This window comes from Poecilia latipinna, unplaced genomic scaffold, assembly GCF_001443285.1.
Source record: "Poecilia latipinna isolate Pla-1442-1.1 unplaced genomic scaffold, P_latipinna-1.0 Scaffold759, whole genome shotgun sequence".
Classification (NCBI taxonomy): Eukaryota; Metazoa; Chordata; class Actinopteri; order Cyprinodontiformes; family Poeciliidae; genus Poecilia; species Poecilia latipinna.
The window spans coordinates 30,379-55,608 of NW_015113375.1; the positions used below are offsets into that span (position 1 = coordinate 30,379).

A 25,230-nucleotide genomic window follows, 5' to 3' on the forward strand; every position below is an offset into this window, starting at 1 on the left:
CACGCCTGACATGCTGAAAGCCATCTCCATGGAGATGGTGAAATGAGGGGAGCTAAATACAAATTGAAAAACATGCTCTAATGCTTCTTGGTCAAATAAATTACCTCTCTCTGTTTTAAAATGCTTTCCTCTGTTGGACTATGACATATGTACAAGAACAAAAAAAAAACAAGATAAGGGGATTAACGCTGCTGTGGTTATTCATAGGAAAATTCAAGATTTAGATAAATGAAGTTATGTAAACAAAAATGTCCAGAAGAGCAAGCTAAATCACAGCAGACCTGCTTCATTTCTGTGTAAGGAAATTCAAATACCTCAGGCGTCAGCTTATAGTGTGTTTAGAAATTAATTAGATTTAAATTAAATTCATTGCATTTGATCAGGGATTTCTGACTCCTATTGCAAGATGTGTTTTTAAAAGAGACATAAAAACAGAAAGCAAAGATGTCTGTCTCATATTTAAAGGCAACGTGTTTCAAAGTTTAGGAGCCACAACAGAGAGGCTTGATTTCCTCTCAGTTTCTGTCACATTCTGGGATAACTAAGAGCAGCTGGCCGATCTAACGACCTGCAAAGGAAGATGAGGCTAAATATGCAAGGCATTTACAAGACAACATGAAATTAATTCTGAAGATTCTACAGGAGGCCAATGAAGGGAGGACATGTTTGGTTGAGATGTGCTCATGTCAAACAAAAACATGACTGTTAATTGGTCTCTCCACATTGTCCTTAGGTATGAGTGTGTGCATCATCTCTCAGCTGCTGGACTGGTAATCTGTGCAGGAGGTAACCTATCTCTCACCCAACCACCACTGGAAACAGGCACCACCCTGTTTAAAAGCAGACCAGCATTACTCAACATTTTGAAGGTGGTTTTCCTTGGTTAAGCCTCATGTGGCGCGCTTCTAACTACTGAAGCGAGTTGGATGTTCTTAGCTCGAGGGGGAAATTTTGTGTAATAAACAAGTTCAAATGGTTTTCTGTTCTTAGAAGTTATTCTAACAGTGGACTGCGTGGTCTTTCAATTTGCACTTGCTGATTACCTGTCTAGGATGTGGGTATTTTTTATTTGTAGTTTTGTGATTCAAATATTCCCTTCTAAAATAGAAGTTGCTACAGGATTTTAAATATGCCTAGTGTTGTTCAGTTCCAGAAACTTAATAAAAAATGTTTCTACGGTATCCAAAATACTCGTTTAAATGCAACACATGTGTTTATAAATGATAATTCAGAAATGTCATGTCAGTTTCCACACTGACGTGACATTTGCACACTAAACACTTGCAAGTTGCCATCCTCAATAAAACTTTTAATCCCAATTGTCTTTCCTTTTTTGATGTTAAAAACATATCTAGCAACATTTGTAAGACTAATCTTCAAGTCAAGAAAGTGTTTTTGTCACGCAATATAATCAATTATTAATTTTAATAATTAATAATGTAAGGATGGCATCCTGCTTCGCAGCAAGATCCTGCCGGAAAGTCGTAGCCTCCTCAATGAACCGCGACAGGATTGTTGTGATTTGTCACGTTGTTTTTTTGCTTGCTTTTTACTGATGTGCTATTTTCTTTGTCTGATTCTCTTACAGAGCACAGGATCTATTTTCCCTCTTTTGATCGCTGTTTTATTTATTTACAGTAGGCCTAATTATGCCAGTGTCTCCCGACCTTCCTCTAAGTAACAGGTGTCTATTTCTCTCTGATTCCCATTTCATAGCTTACTGTGTTGCAAACTTTGCACATTCACAGATGCACACAAACACACACACACACACACACACATAGATATATACGCGCATCCCTGGAGGCAGTTGTGTTGGCCTAGTTGTGCGTCTCTGTTTAACTCGACACTCTTTTCTACTTCTGCCTGCGTTTGTCATGACAGCACAGAGAAAGAGGAAGTAAGTCAACTGTGAGATGGGAGAGAAAAGACACAGCAGTGCAAAAAAACTACACAAGGAGGTGGAAAAGACGGAAAATGGGGTTGATAAATATAAAAAGAAAGACGGAAGTAATAAAAGCAAAGTGACACATAAGGTGTCGACATGTTTATCAGTAAATATAGATCTGATGGGCTATTATTCAAAATTCAACAACAACCCAGGTGATGCATATATGCAAAGAAATACAGCAAAGCAAGTCTAAAAGTTACTCTACTAAAGTGGAATGACAAAACGTAGATGCAAGTTAAGAAAATAAATAGCAAAAAGGCACAGAAACCAAGAATATAGCTGGAACCTGTCAGCATTTAGAAAGCTATACTTCCTCCTATCATTACACAGTAGTAGCAGCTGGTAGTCCTAACCAATTGTCTAAAAAGAGCTTTCTTATTACCATGGCCCGTCATGATGGAATGTCATGATGGGTAAAGCAAGATGTACCTAGATATATACAGCCTTATCGTCGCAAAACATACTGACAGATTATACAGAAATATTTATAAAAACTGCAAATGTTCCAGTGAGTTTCCTAGGGTCTTAATCAGGAAATTAAAAGTACAGGATTTGATCTTAATTTTGAGCAATGACCTCCTTTTACTCTGCAAGACTCCACTACTGAAGAAAAGGTTTACTGAAACTAACTTAACCTTTAATGCAGAACATTTGAGTCTTTGAAATACTGTGCATATAGTCTGCTCAGATTATACAAAATAAGAGGAATGTCACTTTAAATCAACCCAAAAATACCACACCAATGTTTAGGTGTAGAGGTGGGAACATCACAATGTGTGGGGGGCAGTTTTTCAGCACTCAGACCTGGCAGGCTTATTTTTTCCATATAAATCATGGAAGAATACAGGGAGAAATGTACCAGGACATTTTTGACAAGAAAATTAATATGGTGAAAGCGTAGAGAAGTGTAAAAAAACAAAACAAAACAAAACAGAACCACTGTACTTTCAAAATTTCTGTAAAAACTTATATAAAACCCCACCTGAACGATGCATGTGGCTAGTGTCTCTATTTAATCTAGCTACAATCTATTACTACAATAAATTAAATATAGAAAAATTCATTTGGCTATCTTTTTATGTGGAGATTACTTGGATGCTCACCAACATCTGGTGTAGATTTACAGAAAAAAGTGTGTTCAACAACTTATTATGAAAAAAAAATGGTTGCTGGGTTTCATCTACATGAAAACATACAAATATGCAATAAGATGAAAGTAGCCTTCAAGTCATGTTATCTTTGAAACAGATTGCAACAAATTAGCTGTGTCTCATCTCAAGGGCTCTGCTGAGTCATCAAAACATTTTTTCCCAGGTTGTTCTGCACCAGTATGTCTAAAATTTTCGGTAGTTAAAACAACTAATTCAGCTCTACTGACACAAGACAAAACTGCGATCAGTAAAGCGCAGCCAGTGGGGCCAATGCTCAGATAACACATCTCTCAATCTTGATGGGTTCACATTCTGCATGCATAAATGTTTAAAACGCTCCGATTCGGATTGCTTTTTTCGCTTGGCAATGCGGAAAGACAAAAGAAAATGGGAGAGCATGAAAAAAAAAAATCTGAGAAGGCGAGAGATGGAAGTAGTCAGAGAAGGAGAATGAGATGCAAGGACACAGAGAGAACAGACAGGGATGAGGAGAACGAAACACACTGTACTTGGTAAACAGAAATAAGGGACAGCAGGGGAGGGGAGGAGAGAAGGAGAGCTGGAGGTGGAACATAGACCTAATGCTTTCCTTTTTCTAAGAAGATTCTGGGAGATGTCAACAGACTCATTCGTATGAACAGGCACTGAGCAGCAAACAGTCAATGAGTCAGCCTTTTACACACACAAACACACACGCATACACGCAAAGCTGTTTTGGTCTTGTCAGACTTCAGTGTGCAATTCCCTTACATACCACTCTCTGCTTTAAATCCTGCTGTACACGGAAAACACACAAGCTCATGTACACTTTGTTTATGCAGAAAAAAAACACACATGAAAGGGATCCCATCAGCACAGTGGTTATCATGACATCAGCTAAGGTATTCTTAATTATTTGCCCTACCTGCCTTTGATATACTAACACAAAAAATACATGTAAAAAAAATGTTAAAAACTACAAAATAGTTTTTACTTTGTCTTTGCCAAATTACAAAGTGTTGATTTAAATCTGAAAGAGTTCCCCTCGAAATGATCCTGTTTCTACATGAAAAATAATTTTGACTGAGATTTTATTCAATTAATATGCAAAGAAATATATTTACAAATGGCATTATATTTTGTTTTAATGTTGGTTTAATGGAAACTGATCATTGTCATCACCTGATAAAAAACATGCATCACATCCTCAAACTCCTTTTGCAGCTTTGGATTATTCTATTATTATGTGTTTGTTCATTTTCTGACATTTCATATGCTTTATAATCTCTCCTTGAATTTTAAATTTCTTTTCATTTATTACATTTTTTGTTGATCTTTCTTGGATGTGCCACAGGGAACGCAGAAGAAAAATATATTCTTTCTTTAAGCTTAATATTTTCTATGCATGGTCCAGGAGAAACAAAGCAACACGGCTGAAAGCAATTAATATTACTAATGTGCTTAACAAATATAACATCTTCTTGTAGTCCTTCTGACTTTTCTCATGCTTCCTTGTATTTTCGACTAAATACAACAGAAAGAGAGAAATGATTTTCAAAGCATGCTGCTCTGAACAAACAGCAGCAATTTATCTACCTCAGATCAAAGATGGACACTGCTGACATCAACATTTTCTTTGTCCGAGACATGCAGGTGCAGAGATGACGCAAACAAGCAAACCTCTTTCAGGGCTACAATTGCATTTGTTAGATAAAGGCAGTTACAGTGCAGACTCAGTCATTTTTCTCTATTTTCTACTTCTCAGTCTATTATATAGAGTTTTGAAATATCTTTGCCCATGTCCTTCTGTTTGCTTCTGTCCACAACTTTTACCACCAGGCAAAGGTAACTAACTGCAAGTCGTCTAGATCCTGAAACAACAAAGGAGCATCAAACCTTTACGTTAAAACCACCATGTTTGGTGTCGATATGACGTTCACTTTCTGAAATGCTGTGTTAGCTTTATATAAGACTGACAGAGGGTAATGGCTTTGTTTTTCATCTATTGGAGAATTTCTTTAGATCTGGGTTATATACACATTGCTTTTTGGGATTGTTTTTAGCTCACTTCATGTTGCCAGACAGGTTTTATTCAACTGGTTCTTGAATTGTATTTCTAAGTCAAGTCTTTGGGGGACAAGTCCAACTCTTGTCCTATTTTTTGCACCAAGTCAGACTCTAATTGAAAGTCTTTCTCATCAAATCTAGTGCACCTTGCATTATGTAATAATGCCACAATGTGTGATAATGTAATAAAATCTGGCTTCAAAATGTAATAAAACATAATTAAAACCGGATTATGTAATAATCAACACAAAATGTAATGAAATCATTGAACACATTTGCAATGCTGTCTGACACATATGTAATTACATCATTACATTTTGCACTGATTACTACAAAATATGGCGTTAGCTCGTTTTTTATGCATGATGCATTGTGTAATAAACAATCCCAAACTGTTTGTGTTCATCCTAATTATAATTCTTCTAATAATAACCACGTTGTAGAGCCTATGCTCTATTTAAATTGATAGTTTGGTCAATAAGTACCAACTTTATAATCATTTAGTTGCCTTTTCGGACTCAAAGCTAGAACCCCTGGTATTAACCTACATGTCATTCAAGGCAAAATGATTCAAAATGCATTCAAGGATTTTATTGCATTTTACTTCTATTGTTACATAATGCAGTTTTAATGATGTCTTACTACATTTTACAACCCATTTTTATTACAGTATTATTTATCTCGGTGTTATTACATAATGCAGCATTACACACCACATTATGTAGTCCCTACCTACATCACTGTAGGTTGGGTTTCCAAACCTGTACCGTTTGTCCTTTGGCCTAAATCAACACCTAAAGATTGAATCTTTAAATGATAACTGAAACGTAAGAAATCTATTGCAGATCAATTATTTTTACAACACAGCACTTTATAAACCAAAAATTTCATGTAGTTCATGAACAGTATAGGGCTAATGTTATGGAAAAGAGCAGAGTTAGTACTCTGCAGCTAAAATTTAGTGCAGGCTCCAACTGGCATCAAACACCGCGCACACATTATTCACTTGTAGTTGAACTGACTCATCTTAGACAGACAATTGACCCTCTGACACTACAGAGCCTGGGAACGCCGAGATATTTGCAGGAAAATCCTCACCATGTAGGTGTTCCATGATTCACTGATTCTGTCTTGGTGAAATTACAAAAAAAAATAATAATAATGTTGACTGGAAGTGAAAGAGAAATGTTAAAATACTAAAAGTTACATCTTGTTTTCTTTATGCCTGACAAACTATTGAGATGTGATGTGGAAAAAAAAAAAATAACACGACATACGATATCATGCAGAGCTTGGAGGAGAGCTTTTGACTGTACAACCTCTGAACCCTCCCTTATGTGGTGGCCACCCTGTTCACACAGAGAGCAAAGAGACAGCCAGAGATGCAATTTGCCCATTTCTGAGGGGCTCTAAATGTCTCCTGCACAGCAAATATCTTCAGGTGAAGAGAGGAAAGAAGTCAAACTGAAAAGCCACCGCAGGTCACTCAAACACACACCTCCAGTGCTGCGCAAGAGGAGTGTGGCCTCCTTCCTCTGGCCTGTGGCTATCTCTCTCTGCCTTTTCTCTTAAAAATGTCAACCAATTCTATCCTGGCTCTCTATCTCTTTTTCTCTTCTGCTTCCCATTCCAGGTGACACAGGACTCACAGTGAAAGGAATACGGAAAGCTATGCCTCCCCTCCTGCTCCACAAACAAACGGCGGTTTAAGCGCAGTCCTGTTTCAAAGAGAGAGTCCAGACTGTGTGAAATAAAGGCAAAGAGAACGTACAGGTTGCAATATTCACTTAAGATGATTATATACACTTTTAGCCATAATAAAGTTTTAATGTATTTCAATGTGATTTTATGTGACCAACACCAAGTTGCACATAAACTGTGCAATGGAAAGAAAATGCTACATGTTTTTAAAATATTTTTACAAAGTAAAAATTTGAAAAGTGTGACTTGAAGTTATTGAGTTCGCTTTACTTTAAAACACTAAATAAAATCTCACGTAACTATTTGCCTTAAGAAGTCACTTTTTTTATTTGCTGCAAGGCATGAAGGGAGTTCAGCAAACATGCAAAAGAAGATGTTCTAACCATACAGCAAAATGCTATATTGGTTGGAAATCACTGCAGATTGATGGGAAATCACCACCCCACAGTGAAATATGGTGGTGGCAGCATCATGCTGTAGGGATTTATTCTTCAACAGGGACAGAGGGGTTGGCAAAAGTATAGTGAAAAGTGTTGCTACAAAGTTTTGACCAATGGGGAATGAATCCAAATCATGCATCACTGTGTTGGTCTGTAGCAAAAATCTTCATAAAAAGGAAATAGGTGTGTTGTAACATAAAATGTGATAAGGACTAAAGGGTGTGAATACTTATGTAAGTGTTTGTACAAACGAAAGGATTTTTAACATTAAGCAAATTTGACTTTTATGCGTCAACTGGGAGTCAAAACAGACTTTAAAAAATGAAACCTGAGGCGTACAAATATCATATAAATTATGGAAAGACTACCAGTACATAGCAGTATTCAGACATTGCATTGAGAAGCTTACCATCTAACTTAGGAAAAAAATAAAAACCTAGAGCTAGACCGACCCGTCTCCTCTCTGTCAGTGCTGTTCTGTGTCGAGGTGTTTGGTTGTGTCACAGACATCCTGCGGAGACCAACCAATCGATAAAGAGCAGGATATAGCACAAAGCTCCAATTGATTTGTTTTTCAGGCAAATTGGAAGCAATTCAATCTTCACTCCTCTTGTGAAAAAAGATCTGCAGGTTTCGAGAGTGTCGTGATGACATTTCATTCGGGCGCTACCTCCCCCAAAAGTGGTGTTAGACTTTTCTTAATTTCTGTAAGCTCAGTGCTAACATTTTGTTTACTTCAAATAATACTCATAGTCATTCTTTGGATGCTGAAATCTGGCTAGACATAGGACAAAGTGTACTCAGTGAAGAAATTTGTAACAAAGTGTGGCCTTCTCGCACATATTTAGTTGAGGATAATGTTTCACCTGAGAGATAAAACAGAGCAGAGATGGCATATTTTTTGGCTTTGAAGTGCAGAAAGTTTGTGACAACATCTTATCCACCGCTTTGGTCATCAAAAGTGGACTGGGCTTTCATCTAGCAGAAATCATAAATCTTAGGTTCCAGACAGTGTAGCTGCTTTGAATACTTGAACACTAGAGACGGTCTGTACTTTTGGCGCAGCTACTGCTCACACATTTCCTTTACAAAGAAGGTGTTTCAGGTGAAGATTTGCTCTTAGAGCATGAAATATGAGAGAGGGTGTGAAGAGAAACCTCTGCCAAGGGTGCAGAACATGGACCTGAAAGTGTGGTGTGTAGGCAGAGCTGTGTTTCCCTTGAAGCACAGGAAGAATGTCAGATAAAGGTCCTTGCTTGGCATGGACCAATCAATTGACTGGTGAGCGGATCTGGTTTTTAACTTGACCGGTCACCAGCTGGTCTGACACTACACTAAAAAAGCAAACCAGTCAGTGAACAAGCTGCACTGGTAAGAGAATATCTACATTACATTGGTCTTTCTGAGTAAAGATAACTCAGTGTTACCTATTTTATTATTAAACAAGTCTGCATTTTCTACAATATGTCTTTTCTACAAAATCCCCTCTACATAGGTTACCATGGATTTAAGATCAGCATTGGATGCACACATAGAAAAAGTCTTACTGATATGGCAGAAACATTTACAAATCTGAACTTAAGTAGATTTCATACAGGTAATATGGAAGACCTGCTGTCAGTCAAGAAGGCAGACTGCGCTGTGTAAAGCATAAGGTTTAGTCCAAAGGGGATTATGGTGTGCGCCTCTTTTTCAGAAGTTTGACCCTACTTCTTAGCTCAAGTGAAAGAAACTCTTAAGGTTTACACAATTTAAACATTGCAAGCGTATGGATCATTCCCAACTACTGAAAACAGTGGTGATTATCATTATGACTTTACCTTTTCCTTGGTGCCAGCCTGCATGGGGTCGGGCTTGGTGCGGATAGTAAATGGGGATGCGAGTCTCAGCAGTATGCCCTGGAAAGAGGGATCCATCTTGGGTGAGACAATCTCAAAACAGTCCCTAAATGAAAGGATCCGGTGAGGCTCAATCCGAGCCTGTTTCCTAAGTCCTTCTCCAAGCTGCAGGAGTTCCATCCGATGCCCCAGGACCAGGTGAAACGGGAAGGCACGGCAAAACGTAGCCAGGGAGATGCGAAGATCACTGGGGTTAGTTGATAGCTGGAGTGGGGGACGGCTGGTGCTCACAGATGCCGAAATCGGGATGGAAGAGAGAGGAGAAGGGCAAGTCTCTTGGAGTAAGAAGGATAGACAAACTGTGGGGGCAGAGGTTGGAAAAAGAGATGGAGGGGACGGAGATGAGGAGGGCGAGGCAGTGGGGGACGCAGTGGGAGTGGGTGTTGTAGAATCACAATCTGTATGTTCTGTGTCTTCGTTTGGCAACAGAGGAGTTAGAGGTGGCACCTCTTCCACTTCAACCTCTGAATGAAAGATCCGCCTGGCGACAGCTCTAATCAGACCTGGCATAACTAATCCCACGACGGGTGCAGGGTTAAAGCAATGAAGAAACAACACTTTCCCTCTTCCGTCTCTGCTGCCACGGTTTCCAAGCTTCTCCAATTTCCCTCTACCTTTCTCCTCTTCGCGGGGGTCCTTGCACTGAAAGGAAGGGCTCTCGGAGGAGGCTCGGCGCCCCGTGGAGGTGCGAATGTGTTCTAAAATGGCGTCAAAACCATTAAAGAAATCCTGAAGGTTGCCGCCTACAGCCCGCAGAACGCGCTCATTCTCTTCGAAGCAAAGGCCAAAGAACTCCTCACCAAAATGCTCTCGCAGTTCGCAGAAAGGAACTCCTGTGAGAAAATGGATGCAAAACGTCAGCGTCAGCAAGGCGGCTCTGCAGAATGAACGTTGCACACAAATTAATGCCGTAGACGACCTTTAGTGCCCACATGCAGAGAATCAAGTGAAAGCACGAAACAAAATCAAGGGTGACGTGACATATATATTATTATTTTTTAAATAAGAAAATATGCTAAATTGTTACATGTTTGTTTTCTCTTATGCATCTGCCGTGAACCTTGGTGTTTCAGCTCTTCAATCGTTTGTTTACACAAAAATGAATGAAATTAAAATTATTTTAAGAAAATCGACCATAAGTCGCAAGCCTAATCAAGCATCAAAGCTTTGCTAAAATAATGAATATTGATAGGATAGAAAGATCATGTGCCTACTGACTAAATAATATCAGAAATAAACAGGATTAAAGGATTACAGGAAAAATAAACATGAATTTTAATATAAAATGATATAATCATGCAGAATCATAGCACACTGACATCAAATATAGAAATTTCAACATTAACGCAGTTTTACAGAGGCTGAGGTGCTTCTAACGTAAGACGCTGAGCAAAGTAGACTAAAATAAATAGCATCAAAAGAAAAAATGACAGCTAAATCGCTGCAAAGGAGTCAGTCGTACTTCACCGACGCAGAGAAGGATCATGTTAGAGGAACAAGAAACAGCATTTTAAATAATTGACTACTGAAGTCAAATATATTTCGGTAGCGATGGTGTAATGGTTTACATGTGAAATTATGTCTATTGATCTATTTTTGGAAACAGCTTTAAAAGAAACACAAACAAATCGGCTGAAGGTGCTTTTGTCTTTTTACCAACTGCTGCAAAAAGATCCTGAAAAACAAGATTTCAAGAAACAATGAGGACTACATTATGCATACCCAACATTATGTCTCTGGTAAACTTCAAATATAAGAAGCAGAAATCCACAATAAGAAGGACATTTTTTAAAGTAGTTATTGAAGAAGCTTCGGCCTATTCGTTTCAGCAAAATACCAGTTTAAAAAGTAATAGTACAGCCGGGCCCAAGAATGTGATGGCCTCCATTTGCAAAGTGAATCTTGATAATTATTGGAAATTTAAGCAAGTTATTGAAATGACCGTATTAAAGCACGTGGCTGATAAATTGCTTTCATTTCAAATCACTGGATTTTAAATTAACTGAGTTTTTTTTTTTTTTTTTTTTTTTTTTTTATTTAAAAAGATTCAATTACGGTACCCAGCTGTCTGTTTTCATTCAGGGGTGAAAGTAAATTAGATGCCCCTAAAAAAGCCAAGCTTTCCCCTAGGAATAAATTCGAGTTATTTTCATGTTGGGCCTTAGAGACAGAACAACCTTCCCCAGAGAGTAAAAGATAGTCTGAGTACACGCACATGTGTGCTTCTATGCATAAACAGTAACATAATAGTTACTCCACTTAGGTCAAAATACCTAGTATTTCCTATTTTCATGAAATGTGCAAGGTTTCTGATAAGGGGTTTGGTGTGTGACCAAACAAATGGAAATAATAAATTTAAGTATAGGGAGAGGGGACATTGTACATGTTGTGCTCACCCATCAATTTACGATACAGATATTAAATATGAAGCAACCAAGACGCAGAACAAAAGTGTGAAAGCAACACACTAAATAGAAATGAGGCTAGATTATTTGTATAAAACCTTCCTTTTTATATCCTTTATTTCTAATTATCTAGCTCAAAACAGTGTTTTTTGTCTCACATTACATGCCTACCCAATATTGTGGCCATGTACTGTAGAATCTGTAGGACATCTTCCTCTGAGCCAGAGTTTTCAAGAAATGGGCACTTCTCCTCTTTGTTTTCACGCTGCCTTTCACTACCTCCAACATCCTGGCACCTGTGAGTCACACAAAGCAAACAAGCAAATGTATAATCAAATCCTGGAATCAGTAGAGAAAAAAAGAAAAGAAAAACCCAACATGGTGCTGAAACTGATGAAAAGTGAAGTTTTTCTCATCTAAGATGAATACATTTGGAGTGACATCTGGTTTAGAGCAGAGAGGGGAAAAGAAAACATCATGCAAAATGCACATGTGGTGTAAATGTGCTGGTGTAGTTCCTCTGCTGGTGGTTGTGAGCTGGGATTAAGAGTATATTTGGATGCACTCATAATTTCAAAAAACCCTGACTAGTAAAAGAGTTAAAAGATATAATGTTGCAGAAACAATGTTGTGAAAAAGTATTTACTCCCTTATGGATTTTTATCCGGTTTTGCTTTCCTGTCACACTTACACGTTTTGGATCATCAAGCAAATGTTAGCATTAGACAAAGACAACCTGGATGAATTCATATAGAGTCAGGTGGGTTCGGGTTGATTTTCCCCTTAATTATTGAAACCTCTGTTTGACAACTGCTTCTTGTTTTTACTCACATTTATATTTGTCTGATGTTAACATTTGTCCGATTATCTCAATGACAAAAAAAGCCAGAGCAAAAGAAATTTGTAAAGGGGTAAACACTTTTTTCAAGGAGCTGTATTTGTTTTTCCACATTAAGATGCTCCGAAGCACAGAAGTTACACCGACCGAGGCCAGAGTGTGAGATACGGAAGACCAGCTGCAGCATTTCTGCATCTTTATGCAGTACGTGTCATGTGAAGCTTGTCTGTAAGTGTTGTGCCTGGCTGAAAACCCTCCTCTGAGTTTTGCTGTTTTGACAGGGCACAAACAAGAGGTGAAGGAGTGAGGCTAGGTGTTTGTCTATTTCTTTGGAAGTGCGAGTGAGGGCAAAACAAGAAAGGGAAAAGTGGCGTCTGCAAAGCAAACAAGAAGTGGTAGAGACGGTGAAAAAAGTGAGTGAGCAGGTGTGTGACGTGTGACAGACAAGTGTGAAAAGTACAAAGAACCGGATGGAAAGTGAACGACAGGGATACCTGAGACAGACAAGCTGTGGAGAGGAGAAAAAAGCCGCAAGCAGTTAAATGTTTATACCTGATTTCTTGTTGCCTGTAGAACTGCAGAGTTCGCTGAAGAGCCTCCTGAACAGTCTGTGTCTGCAAAGAAAGATGACATGATTAAACGTGTTTTTATTTACGTTTGATGAGGAAAGCTTTAATGATTTTCTGTCATTTCTTTTATATCATTGTAAAACCAGTCCATCCATTTTGTGCATTTCTCTCTTTTCAAAGACATTAAGGATTGCAGCTGATTTTTAAGACGTGGCATTTACAAGACTGATGCTACACAGTCAGTACATTAAAAGCACAAACTGTTTCTAACAGCAGAGTATACCCATTATTTTGACTAAAAGAGAACTAGAAAGTGCATCATTATCTCCCTAGCCCTAAAAGTAATCCTTTGTAAAACATCTGGAATGCCAACTTATGTCTTTAAGTGCAGTACATGTTCTACTGGGATTTTGAAAGTTTTCAACCACCACCTTCACCATTTCTGGAATTTCTCTAAACCAAATGCATACCAGCAAAGCTATAGCACATCACCTCAATCACTTTGCTCCTGAATACCCTCCACAGACTTTCACATTTCCTAAAACTCGAGCTAAGTCCATACAACACAAGACATAATGCAAGATTAGGTGGTTTAAGAAATTAAAAATATATGGTGTTATTTTGGAGCATAAAGTTGTCTAAAAGCCTTGCAGCAGGCATGCACAAACAACATAGGTGTCAAAAACAAAGCATGTGCCAAACCAGGAATCATTAAAGATTCTTTATTGTTAAATAGTTTTATTGAACTTAAATTACTGTGGATATTTGAGGGGGAGGGAAAGCACTTTACTGAGAAAATAAACTTTAAAAAAGAAGGTTAAGTTAAGAGAGAGCTACATTTTAGAAAACAAAGCACAAACAGATCGATTTGCATTCTGTGGAGTGAATTTGAATGAGGTTTGAATGAGGACTTAAAATGCTGCACAAATATAAATCAATTAAAAATTTAAGAATTATCAAAAACAGATTCTATTGCAAAAGTACATGGACATAAAATCGTGTTAAATTCAGAGCGAGGATTTGGGTTGCATACTGTTGGTTGATCTAGTTGGACAGTGTCTGGTTAATGATCAATGTAGTTGAATGGATATCTTATTTTTGTATTTTCCTGATATAAAACACTTTGAAATGCCTTGTTGATGAAAGGTGCTATACAAATAAAATTTGATTGATCGATGGATTATGCCCGAGACAGTGAATAGTTATAGGTGTCAATGCTGTAGACTATAGAATAATGAATTAATGTTGAGTACGTTTGTGGACAGTGACTGAGGTCAAGTTATAGGTGGAAATATTTATAATGGAAAGCATTTCCATATCCTAAACTGAATTGCAGAATGTATGAGCTAGATGAGTCTAATTATTTCATGTTTCATTATTTTTCCTATTATTTTGTTTACATGTTCAAAATGAAGACTTAATTCATTCATTGAAAATAAATCAATGCTCCTACAGGCCAAAGCTATTGTGTGATTATAGGGGTTCCAATATTATTGCCTATTTAAAAGGAATTTGACACCTTAATATTGGCCTGTGTCTCTTTAAGAAGCTCCTGGTCTTTCTGAGACTCTCCCTTCAGCATGTCATTTGACTTTTGTTGTCGCCGCTAGTCTGGTGTAGCTGAGTAATTTTGGGTCAACCTTAATCTCAAAATTTTAATGGAGTCCCATCACTACTTAATTTATCACCTTGGTGCTTCTTTTGGCTTCTCGGCTTGGTAAAAGTGACGCACATAAGCCACCCAGAAAAACCCTCATCACCTAATACAGTCATTTTTAATGGGTACATTTCTCAAGGGACACTTTAACAAGTCACATTGAAGTAAAGGTGCGAACAAAATTAATCATGACGAAAGTCCATTTAGCAGTTCTGTTCTGAAGCTTTTTTTTTAATGAGCAAGCCTTTGTTAATATCTGTGAAGCTCCGAGCAACATAAAAAAAACAGATCCATATTCAATTTTCACTCCTGAATGCCAGTTTCAAAGGAAAATCAAATTAATTTCCACAATAGGAAATGCTTTTATGAAGTGTTTTTTTTTTTTACATTTTGCCTTATATTTGTACAGAAAATTTCCAAATGACCATAAGACACAAACCACTTGAATGCTTGTGCACACAGCTGGCATGTTTAGCGCTGCTGGCAGTCTAAGCTTTAGAGGGCGGGTCCAACATGATTATCTGCGATACGGCTGAAATGCACGGCTGTTGTGACAATACTGGAACACAGTGTGCCAGCTGGAGAGGTCATTCTGGGGTCACCAACCACTCTGGTCAGATACAGGAGAGATTTTTTGAGTCTGTGTCCATTTGTTTGCATTAGTGTGTTTGTGTGAGAGAGACAGAATGAAAACAGAGAAGATTTGGGAGATTTGGGGCCAAAAATAACCCCAAGAAACATTAACAAACAAGATACAGCTTGTCTGCAGAGGAATTTTTTTTTTCCTCAATGTTGATTTGCTTTACATTCACCACTTCCTGACACAAAGTAAAAAAAAGAAAGAAAGAAACATTGATCATTTGTTTCAGAAAAATACACTTTTTATTGCATACGTATAGTCCAGGTGGGCAGCATGTTTGATGAAGTTGCATTCTAAGATCTGTGCATGTGAGAATAAAACTGCTGCACAAACATACTGTTCTCTTACATCACAATTAGCCTGCAATATAGCATCTTTGCTCATTGAATATACAACTGTATATGGAGAGATTTCACCTTGGATGACAGGATTGGTTTGTAGATTTGCAGCTCCTTAAATTAATGTGCAGAGCTACAAACTGAATACAAGACTATCTTAAATTTTAAGGATAATTTCAATGCCCATAGCAACAATAAGAAAAATGTAAAACATGTCGCTGTGTCTTTTATTTATATGAAATGCTGGTTAGTCATGTTCTCCTCTGCAGAAGGAGAATCTGCCTTTTCTGCCTGTCAGTGTCCCTGATTTTCATTGAAACAAATGCATCGACGCACATCTAACCAAATGTGTTACTCCCTTCTTGCTTTTATTACAATAATCTTATTGTATTTCATAAGTAGGTTGTGGGAACGTTGATTGATTAAATACAGTGCTGGAATAAACTACTTTTTTTTCCAGTAGTTTTTTATGAATTTCTTAAGTTTTTACTTCTTTTCTCACACTTTGGCAAACAAACTTTAATTCTGCAAACAACAATGGGTCTGACTTTCATAACTGGTTTGGATAATTATTTACCTTAACAACTGAAACAATGATAAACAACTGTCTCAAGTTTCCTTTGTCTGGTTTTAAAATGACTGATTGCATAAAACAGAAGACCTGTTAAAGGCTCTTTTAAGGCCATGGATTAAATTGCTCAGTTTAGATTTATTAGGAAACTGAACTACAACACATTGTTTCTTAAAATTTGTATTCATTATATTAACGGTTATTGTCAACCATAAAAGTGTGAACTGTTGCCTCAGGAAAGTTGGAAACTTCCTCTACTTTCCAAATAAAGTAGAACCTGATGCAGCAGAAGGGACCAATAGAGCTCACCAGTAATAACAATGTAACACATTAATGTTGATTACAAAGCATGTCCAGTTTCACCAGCATTTTTAACCCATCTATAAGCAAGGTTCAGGTTGTACTGATACAATAAAAGAGCTCTGTGAGTGAAACTAACTTTCTTACTATGATCAAAAAGTTTAAACTATGTTTTACACAGTCCATATGCAGGAGTTGTTTGAAAGCCGGCCTTTTTTTTTCTTTTTTTTTTTACTTTTTTGTTTTTATTTAACATTTCCTTTTTTTCATTTCAATCTCACCTGAGACAAAAAAAAATAGCTAATTGCAAAACTAAAGCCTTTTTTTTCATCCTCATACATCACTGAGGAAAATATGGAAGGCAGTGATTCTTAAGGGTTAAGAATCACTAATGTTGAGGCATTAGCCGTGATTCTGGATTTCCCTGAGATGTCAAATCACAAACAGAAACAATCTACTAGCATTTATAAATGAAAGCAAAATAATATTCACAAATATAGTTGACTAAAGAACACCTTGCAAATCAAACCACAGCCTATTTTTAGTTACCAAAGGAAGAGGGATGGAAAAATACAGCATGTGCAAATGTGAAAGTTACAATATCATCATCAAAGCACCAGCAGATCCAGCTAACTACAAAATGAATGGGTTGCTTTACTATATTCTTGACTTTGAGGCTATTTTCACTGAAACATTGTAATCGCAGACAATCCATTTTGAAACAAATAAACAATAGATTAATGATTTAAACTGGTAAGAAGCTTACAAGGTCAGCAAGCACACAGCTTTGGAGCTTTTACGGTATCACTGATTTCAATAAACAATATTCTTGACAAGTAGGTCAAACATGAGCCACGTGTCAGGCAAACATCATAACAGAGTCTTCCTTTATTTATTTGTGTAAAGCACTATCTTTGCTACTCAGAAATATGCCAAAAAAAAATATGGATAGTCATGTAGTAGAAACTAATTGAGCCACATTCATCTCTCATATTAAGATTACACTGTTTTGCAACTTCTGTTGGCAACCCAACTGCAGGCTGGCTTCTTCAGCAGACAGTTTGAATAATTAACCAGCTAATGTCCGCTTATTAGACCACCAGTGTTACTCTAAAAAGAGATAAACAGTAAACCGGTTTAACATACTGCGTCGTAAAACTCTACCATTTAAAAACTGCAAATACATTTTTATGCTGTTTATGGCATATTTTGTCTGAATCTGTGCACCAAAATAAAAAATAAATCGTATTATCATAACAGTACTTATCAATATGTTTGTTTAGTCTTGCCTTTCAGTTGTACATGACAGCAGTTACAATTGCTTTCATGAACTGCTTTCACTACACGAAAGCAGTACATTAATTTTTTTTTAAGCAATTTTCTTTGCTTAAAAAAATTGGAGTTCTGTTAAAGCATAGCTACTGTGAAATAAAATCAAAATGTGTCCTTCACAAAAGTGACATAAATCTGCTCTAGAAAAAATGCACAATGACACATAGATGAAACCAGATATTTATGTGCGCTGCCTAGAAAGCATTTCCTTTTTTCTTTTTTTTTTCTTTTTTTTCCACATTTGGATATCAAATCTGTTTTAATTTGGTTAGGCTTTGTGTGTCTGAATTTCAAGAAGCTATGAAGCTATAAAAATCCTCAGATGAAATTCCTCTCTTTCTGATTATTCTGGCATTTAGCAAATAGACATGGTTTCCAAATGGAACTGAAACAGGAAAAGGTTATTCTGAGAGAGATTTTTTTTTCTTACACAGTGTAAGTAAATAACTGTTATTTAAGAGAGAATACAGTGAAACCGTATGCAGAAAAATCGTACAAAGTGCAATTTCCATAAAAACCATCAGTACTGCATTGTGCTCTGCTCAAACACTGTGATCAAAATGCATTCTTCCCTAAAAACTACAGTGGTCTGCTCTAAAATGAAAACACAAAAGGCGATCAGCCTAATGAGTAAAAACATACATGACTATAATCAAACATGAAACTGAGAAAAGAAAGCTGAAATGATTGTTTGGGTAACTGCTAATGAGCGTAAGTGCGTGTGCATGTGTGTGCTGCTCCTGCTGGGCCAGTGTGGTCAGAGTTCACACAAACAGAAGCCCTGCTCCTTCCTGTCAGTCACAGTGAGCTGCTGTAAACATGCCCCCTGTTTGCACTCCTATATGCATTTTGTCTGCATGAGTGGCATCTGTGCATGTGAGAGAGAGAGAGAGAGAGAGAGAGAGAGGTCAAGAAAAGACTGAGTGTTGCTTGGTAAGACGGAGATCGTATTCATGGAGCTAGAAGCTACAAGACATGGACATTGTTAGGTCTGTCTTTGGGGGATCTCAGCTCCGCTAAATGTTACTTATTAAACCAGCGGTTTTCAACCCTGGACTTCAGGACCCACACTGTCCAGCATGTATTAGGTGTTTTCCTGCTGTCACACACCTGACTTTAATGAATGGGTGATTAACAGGCTTATGCAGCACTTGATGGCGTGCTGAGGAGGTGATGCAATCCTTTTAATCAGGTGTGCTGGAGCAGAGAGACGTCTAGCACATGAAGGACAGCTGGCCCTGAGGACGAAGGTTGAGAATCACACCTCTGTTTGTTTATCTATCAATAATTATTATTTCATACATAATTAATCAAAGCAGTTGCTGCCTTTGCATGAAGCAGAACCAAGCTAAATTTTATAATATAATTTACTAACATTTAATTAAAATTAATTATTATAACATTAAAGTTAGGTTAGTTATGTAATTTCTCCTCTGGTAGACAGGTGGACAGCACTCTATTAAAACTGTGCTAGAAGAAGAAAACAGGAGAGGAAGCAGAGGTGGATCCACAAAAAGGCAGCGCTAAGAAGTGACTTCTGAAAGCAAATGTCCAGACTGTAAGCTGCAGCAATAAAACTCTGACTCCCCAGGAGCGGAGTTCCTAGTGACATCTTTGCAAAGAGTCATGCAAGAAATCGCATGTCAGTCAGAAACAAAAAACTTTGAGAGAAGCCTCCTGTGTGACACACAGCCGCCACCCTGTTTATATACGGAGAAACGAGCACTTCCACAGAAATACAATGTCACCCACATGTGATGGACACCATAAACAAGTCAAAGACTAATCTGACTTTAATTCTTAATTTTATTTATCTCCAGAGTCGGTACTCTGTTCTGGGACTCGTGCGCTGAGCGTCGTTGCAAACTGGAGAAGCAGTGGGATTTGCTACGATTGTATGCAGAAGCAAGGGTACTGAGCAATACAAACCAGCACCAACAGCTTGTTTTTCTCTAGGAGTGACCATTGGTAAATTTGAGAAAAACATCCCGCATCACACAGTAAAATAAAAACTTGTTACTGCTATTGAAGTCTAAATCTTAACAGATCTGAAATCGATTTAATAATAAAACTGCACAGAAACCACAGAAAGTTCAAATGGTTTATTTATGAATGAGCTGATATAATATCTGTCCATGCTGCCTCTTTCAGGAACAACATAAATGACTCTTATCTGTTAAGGATGAACTACAGTTGTTGTCTCAAATGGCCTAATCAAAGCCCCGACCAAATTTTGATTGCATTTGTGCAGCAGATCTATACACTAGTTACATCTGCTTGAAAACCCTCCAAACTGATAGAATTGAAATAATTCTGCATGTAAAAGCCAAACAGGTTGGCAACATTTGGACCCGTTTGGTTTAGATAGCCTTCTTTCCCTTTTGTGTTAATAAATTATAATCATTTGAAAACAGCTTCTTTGCTTTTCTATTTTTCATCTAATACTGAAATTGATTTGATGATCAGAAGCATATATGAGTGTGGTCAAAACAAGAAAAATCTCTGAAGCAAATAATTGAGGTTGTAAAAACTAACCCTTGTCTGCTAATTTTACTCCACTGCCGACTTATCACAATAAGTCTGTGCAATGTAATTTCTAAATAAATTTAAATCATATTTTTGATAACATTACTTTATAATGGCTAAATATTCAAAAAAATAAACATGCAATAAAATATCTCCAGAACTCCAAGCAGAATATCTAAAACTTTTGAAAGGCCTCAATACAGTCCTAAGTTAAAACAGTTATAGTACAGTATAATAAAATACTCATTATGAATGTATCATTTAAGAAGTGAATGTTTCAGAGATTATGCAGTTCTAGCAAAACCTTGGAAAGTCACGTTCCCCGCATCTTAATAGTTTTTTAAAAACCTTAATTTAACCACCAAGGATAACCTAACTGCAAACTTCCTTATCATACATCATCTATCACAACGACACTCAGTTGCAACAGCAGCTTTATTACATTACTGCCTATAATACAACTGAGGCACAGACAGAAGACGCACCGACAAACACAGGTTTATCTGTCACAATCCACACATAGTTAAATATATACAGACAGAGGCCGGGGCATCTCTGACTCTGCCTCACAACAACATATTTAGTATTATATAATCTGCCAGATGATTCAGGCTAGCAGAGCAGAAGGGAGAAAAGAGGGTTTTTTTCATAGACAGCACAGTGCACATCATATCACTGATGAAAACAGGGTTCCAAACGGGCCGAATATCTCTACAGTCCTGGACTTACAAATACTATGGAACCTGCAAAAAAACCTCTGGATGGCTCGCTGGTTGGATGGGTGCACAAAGGCATGGATGGATAGATGGATTCATGGATAGATAAATACATTCATGTATGGATGGATGGATGGGTGCACAAATGCATGGATGGATAGATGGATTCATGGATAGATAAATACATTCACGTATGGATGGATGGATGGATGGATGGATGGATGGATGGATGGATGGATGGATGGATGGATGGATGGATGGATGGATGAATGGATGGACTAGACAAGATATAGTAACTAAGTGGAAATGTTTTTCCCCTAACTTCTTTTTTTCATACTTATCCAAAAAAAATTAAAATTTTTAGGTGTCTTAAGAAAAAATTAAAATTCCTATTTTTCTTGAGTATTTTACATAGTGCTTTAGAAATAAATAAAAATAATAATAATAATAATAATAATAATAATAATAATAATAATAATATATAGCCAGCGTTCATCATGAGCTGTGACACAGTGCTACCCATGTAGGCTAAGGGTAGTAAGCTTACCGTCGGTGAAGTGAGTCGCTTAAGGCTCTCCCCCAGCGAGTCCAGGTTCACCCTCCGCCGCCTGGTAGCCCTCTTGTGGGGTACACAGGGTCCCTGCTGTTCCTCGCCCGCCGGGCACCTCTCAGCGGGGCTGCGGCCGTTCCAGAGCAGCGCTCTGTGGGACGATGGGAAGGAGGAAAACGGGCAACCCCGGCTCTCGTCGGCCGGCTCCAAAGCGCCATCCCCTCCGTCTCCTCCGGGGCTTTCAAGCCCGCAGTCCGAGCCCACTGAGCTGCTAAATGACTCGGATGAAATCTTGCGCGACGACGAGGACATGGTGGTGTTGAGGAGGAGGAGGAGGAGGAGGAGGATGGTGGTGGTGATGAAGAAGATGATGCTACAGTAGGCTCCGTACCACGTCCACCTGTGCGCGGGGGAGTCATCAGACAGTGGGGTGAGGAGAGGGGCTGGGTAGGTGAGAGGGGGTGAGGTCCGTCCGTGTTATTAGGACCGCATGTGTGACTGATAATGTCCACGTCTGGCAGTGTGCGTGTAATGCGCGTCTGTTGTGGAGAAAAGAAGGAGCGCTCTAATGGCACGCAAACATTTATGTAAGGAGGAGAAGGTGGCGGTATCTCCTTTTAAAAACAGTCCTTCTCTCCCCCTTCAGTCAATCCACTTTGCTCCCAAAGGTGATAAAAGCTCTCTATGGTGGATATCTACAGAGAATTACAAAAATCTTCCTAGCATCCGTTTTTAAAGCGTCTATTTATAAAGCAGGCGCTTTAAAAAAAAAATAAAATAAAATAAAAGAACTAAGCTGCAAAGAAATTGACAATATGGCAGTCCCACGGCACATTATTTATTCCGCTTACCCGGGTTAAAAATGCTGGCATCATAAGAATGTTGCGTATCCCCCCTCTCACCAAGCCGAATCCCCCAAGTCACCGCAGATGTGTCTGCTTCCCTCTCTCCTCCTCCTGTTCCTCTGCGACAGCGGCTCTCCTCTTGGGCTGGTCTTCTCATCCCCTGTCCGTCCTCCTCTCCCCGTCCTTCAGCGTCCCTTCTCGTTTATCGCCCCGTGTTTTTTTTCGGGGTGGGAACATCGCTCGCAGTCGGACTGAAAGGTAGGTAGAGACAAACAGCTGGAGTTGGAGCTGCGCGAAGAAGAGAGCAGCGAGAAAGCGCGCGCAGTCTGTCAAGTATCGCCAAGTGCCGCGCGCACTGAGCTCGCGGTCTGAAGTACGCAGCGACGGTTTGATCAATGTTGATAGTTCGTGAAAATGTATTTTCCCATCAAAGATATGTTTTGTGTTTGTCTTTCTTTCTTTTCTTTTTTTTTGCGAAGCGTTTATTTTTGTTTTCAGCTCACAAATGTTAAGCAAATGTTGAAATTAATTAAACGGACTGGAGAAATTAATTAAACGGAACCTTTCGGGTAACAAGAAGTAGCCTGAAGTTTCCAACCTCTCTACCTCATATCTATTCGTCTGGCTTTTTTTGTTTTGTTTTTTTGTTTAAGTCCATAAAAATATCATGTCTCTTCCAGTGGAAATGGGGTCTGAGAGGCTTTTTAAACGTTATTAAAGCTGAACATCTTTTGTTCTTGGTATTTCATACATTATTCAACATTGTCCAACATTTACTTGCACCTACTCTGGGACATCTTCTTCTTGTCCACTATTGATGCACTAATATCTTAAACAGCAACGAAGAGACTACAGTTACCCATCCACTAAATAAAAAGCATCGATTTAAGTGTGACAGTTATGAAACTACAGTCAGAATAAGATGGGGAACATGCTCCTAGGGTTAAATGCATAGAAAATGCCCCTCCAGGGGCAGCTAATAGAGATGGCAGTGGCTTGTTGGCCCCTATCAGAAGACAGAAAGATGCTCTTGTCTGGCACTAATAACCACCACGACCTTGACCTCGATTGGCAGAGCATGTCTGTTAATTAAGTGGCCCTGAGGGACCGACAGAGAGATACAGAAATAGACATGATGCATCATGCAAGTGCATGCATGTAGTCACACATACATCCCTGTGTAATTTTCTGAAGGTTCCCACTAATAAATTTGACTCTCTGGAGCAACATGACCCCAATCCACTGCGCAGACATTCACTCTATCTAACAAACGCCCACACACTCTTTCTCTCACACACACTCTGCACTAACCCTGCCTCTCTTCCCTTATCTAGTTGCTTGCTCTCAGCAATCAGTCTGCGGTCCACCGGTAATAATGTGGGCATTTAATAAAGCCAACACTAGAATAGAATAAATAATGTTCCAGGGAAGATAAGACCACAGGCACAAGGGGCTGTCTCAAGCTGGCTGCCAGCCATGTACAGCTGAGTGCTGACAGGGCAACAGGATATAAAGGGCAGTTCTCTGTGTATTGTGGCAATTTTCATTCAGTGGACACATATATCATAGACGACATCAGATTTTAATAACTTACAGAAATGCAGAATAAAGCAATTGAACCTTGAGTCTCACTGGCGTAAATTAAAAAGAACTGTGTCAGAGTTGAAGAAAAACTGGATCCACATATGAATTTAAATACCATAATACAAAAAAAAAATAAACAAAACAACAAAAAAACATTTGATGCAAGTCAGAAAGTTAAGATGAGAATTTATGTAACACAAACCAACCACCAGTCAAACTTGTTAACCTACACAGAATGTTAAATATAGCCAGTGTGTCCTTGACATATCTGGTCATTGAGATATTCAATCTTAAGCTAAGCAAGACAGAAAATTTCATATAATATAAACAAGCAATTTCCCCTGTGACAGACCACAGACCACCAAGCAACTCCAAAACAACCCAAACTCAAAACACCCCAGAATGTCAGCATAACACCGACAGCAGTTTGCTGTCATTGTTGATGTGAAAGTGCATGTCTGCAAAATCCCAGAAAACTCTAAATAGGGTAAGGTAATAATTTATATAGCACATTTTCAGCAACAAGGCAACTCAAAGATATCAACTCTAAAAGTTAGAATTTTCATGAGAAGTGTTAATTGGGAAAATGTTTCATAAGAAAAGCATGAAGGCCAAACTAAAGTCTACCAGGGAAAACAAAGACGAGCTTTCAGGACAATTGGAATAATGGTCTTTGCTCAGACGAGCTAAAAAAGTAATTATTCTGACACCAGAACAGAGAGCCTGAAAACAATATACCAGGAAAAGAACCTGAATTATGAAGCACAGAAAAGGAAGTATTACCGGGGGATGCTTTGCTGCAGAGGGACCAGGCCAGCTCACCATCATAAACTGAATGGTACAATGTATCAGAAGGTGCTTGAGGAATATCTGAGACCATCTGCAAAGGATTTGCCCAGAACAGAACTGGATCCTGGAACATGATAGTGATCTAATGCTGGAAAATCCACCAGCTGAAAATTAAGAAGTGGGAAGCCCTGGGGTGACGCGAAGCCCAGATCTTAATCTGTTTGATATGTTGTGACTTGAAACTGGTAGTACACACCAGAAACCCCTCAAACATTTCACAGACTGATGCCAGAGACTGGTAGATCCCTACAAGTAGCATGTCGATCAAAACAGTCATTAAGAAGGAAGGGTGTCCGAACCATTTCTAGAGCTAGAAAATACTG

General features: G+C 38.3%; 1 protein-coding gene across 2 annotated transcripts in view; it reads right to left on the minus strand.

The window, feature by feature from the left end:
• gucy1a2 (guanylate cyclase 1, soluble, alpha 2) overlaps nt 1–22,938 on the minus strand; it is a 43,958-nt gene extending 21,020 nt beyond the window's left edge. The window contains exons 1-4 of one of the 2 annotated variants that reach the window (XM_015045985.1): nt 21,627–22,938; nt 12,983–13,044; nt 11,764–11,888; nt 9,110–10,020 (exon numbers count right to left, since the gene is read on the minus strand). In XM_015045985.1, coding sequence (XP_014901471.1) covers nt 9,110–10,020; nt 11,764–11,888; nt 12,983–13,044; nt 21,627–21,941 — 1,413 coding nt within the window. In that variant the 5' untranslated portion in view covers nt 21,942–22,938. The remainder of the gene's footprint in view (nt 1–9,109; nt 10,021–11,763; nt 11,889–12,982; nt 13,045–21,626) is intronic. The other variant, XM_015045984.1, reaches the window with a different exon arrangement.
• Nucleotides 22,939–25,230: the final 2,292 nt, after the last annotated feature.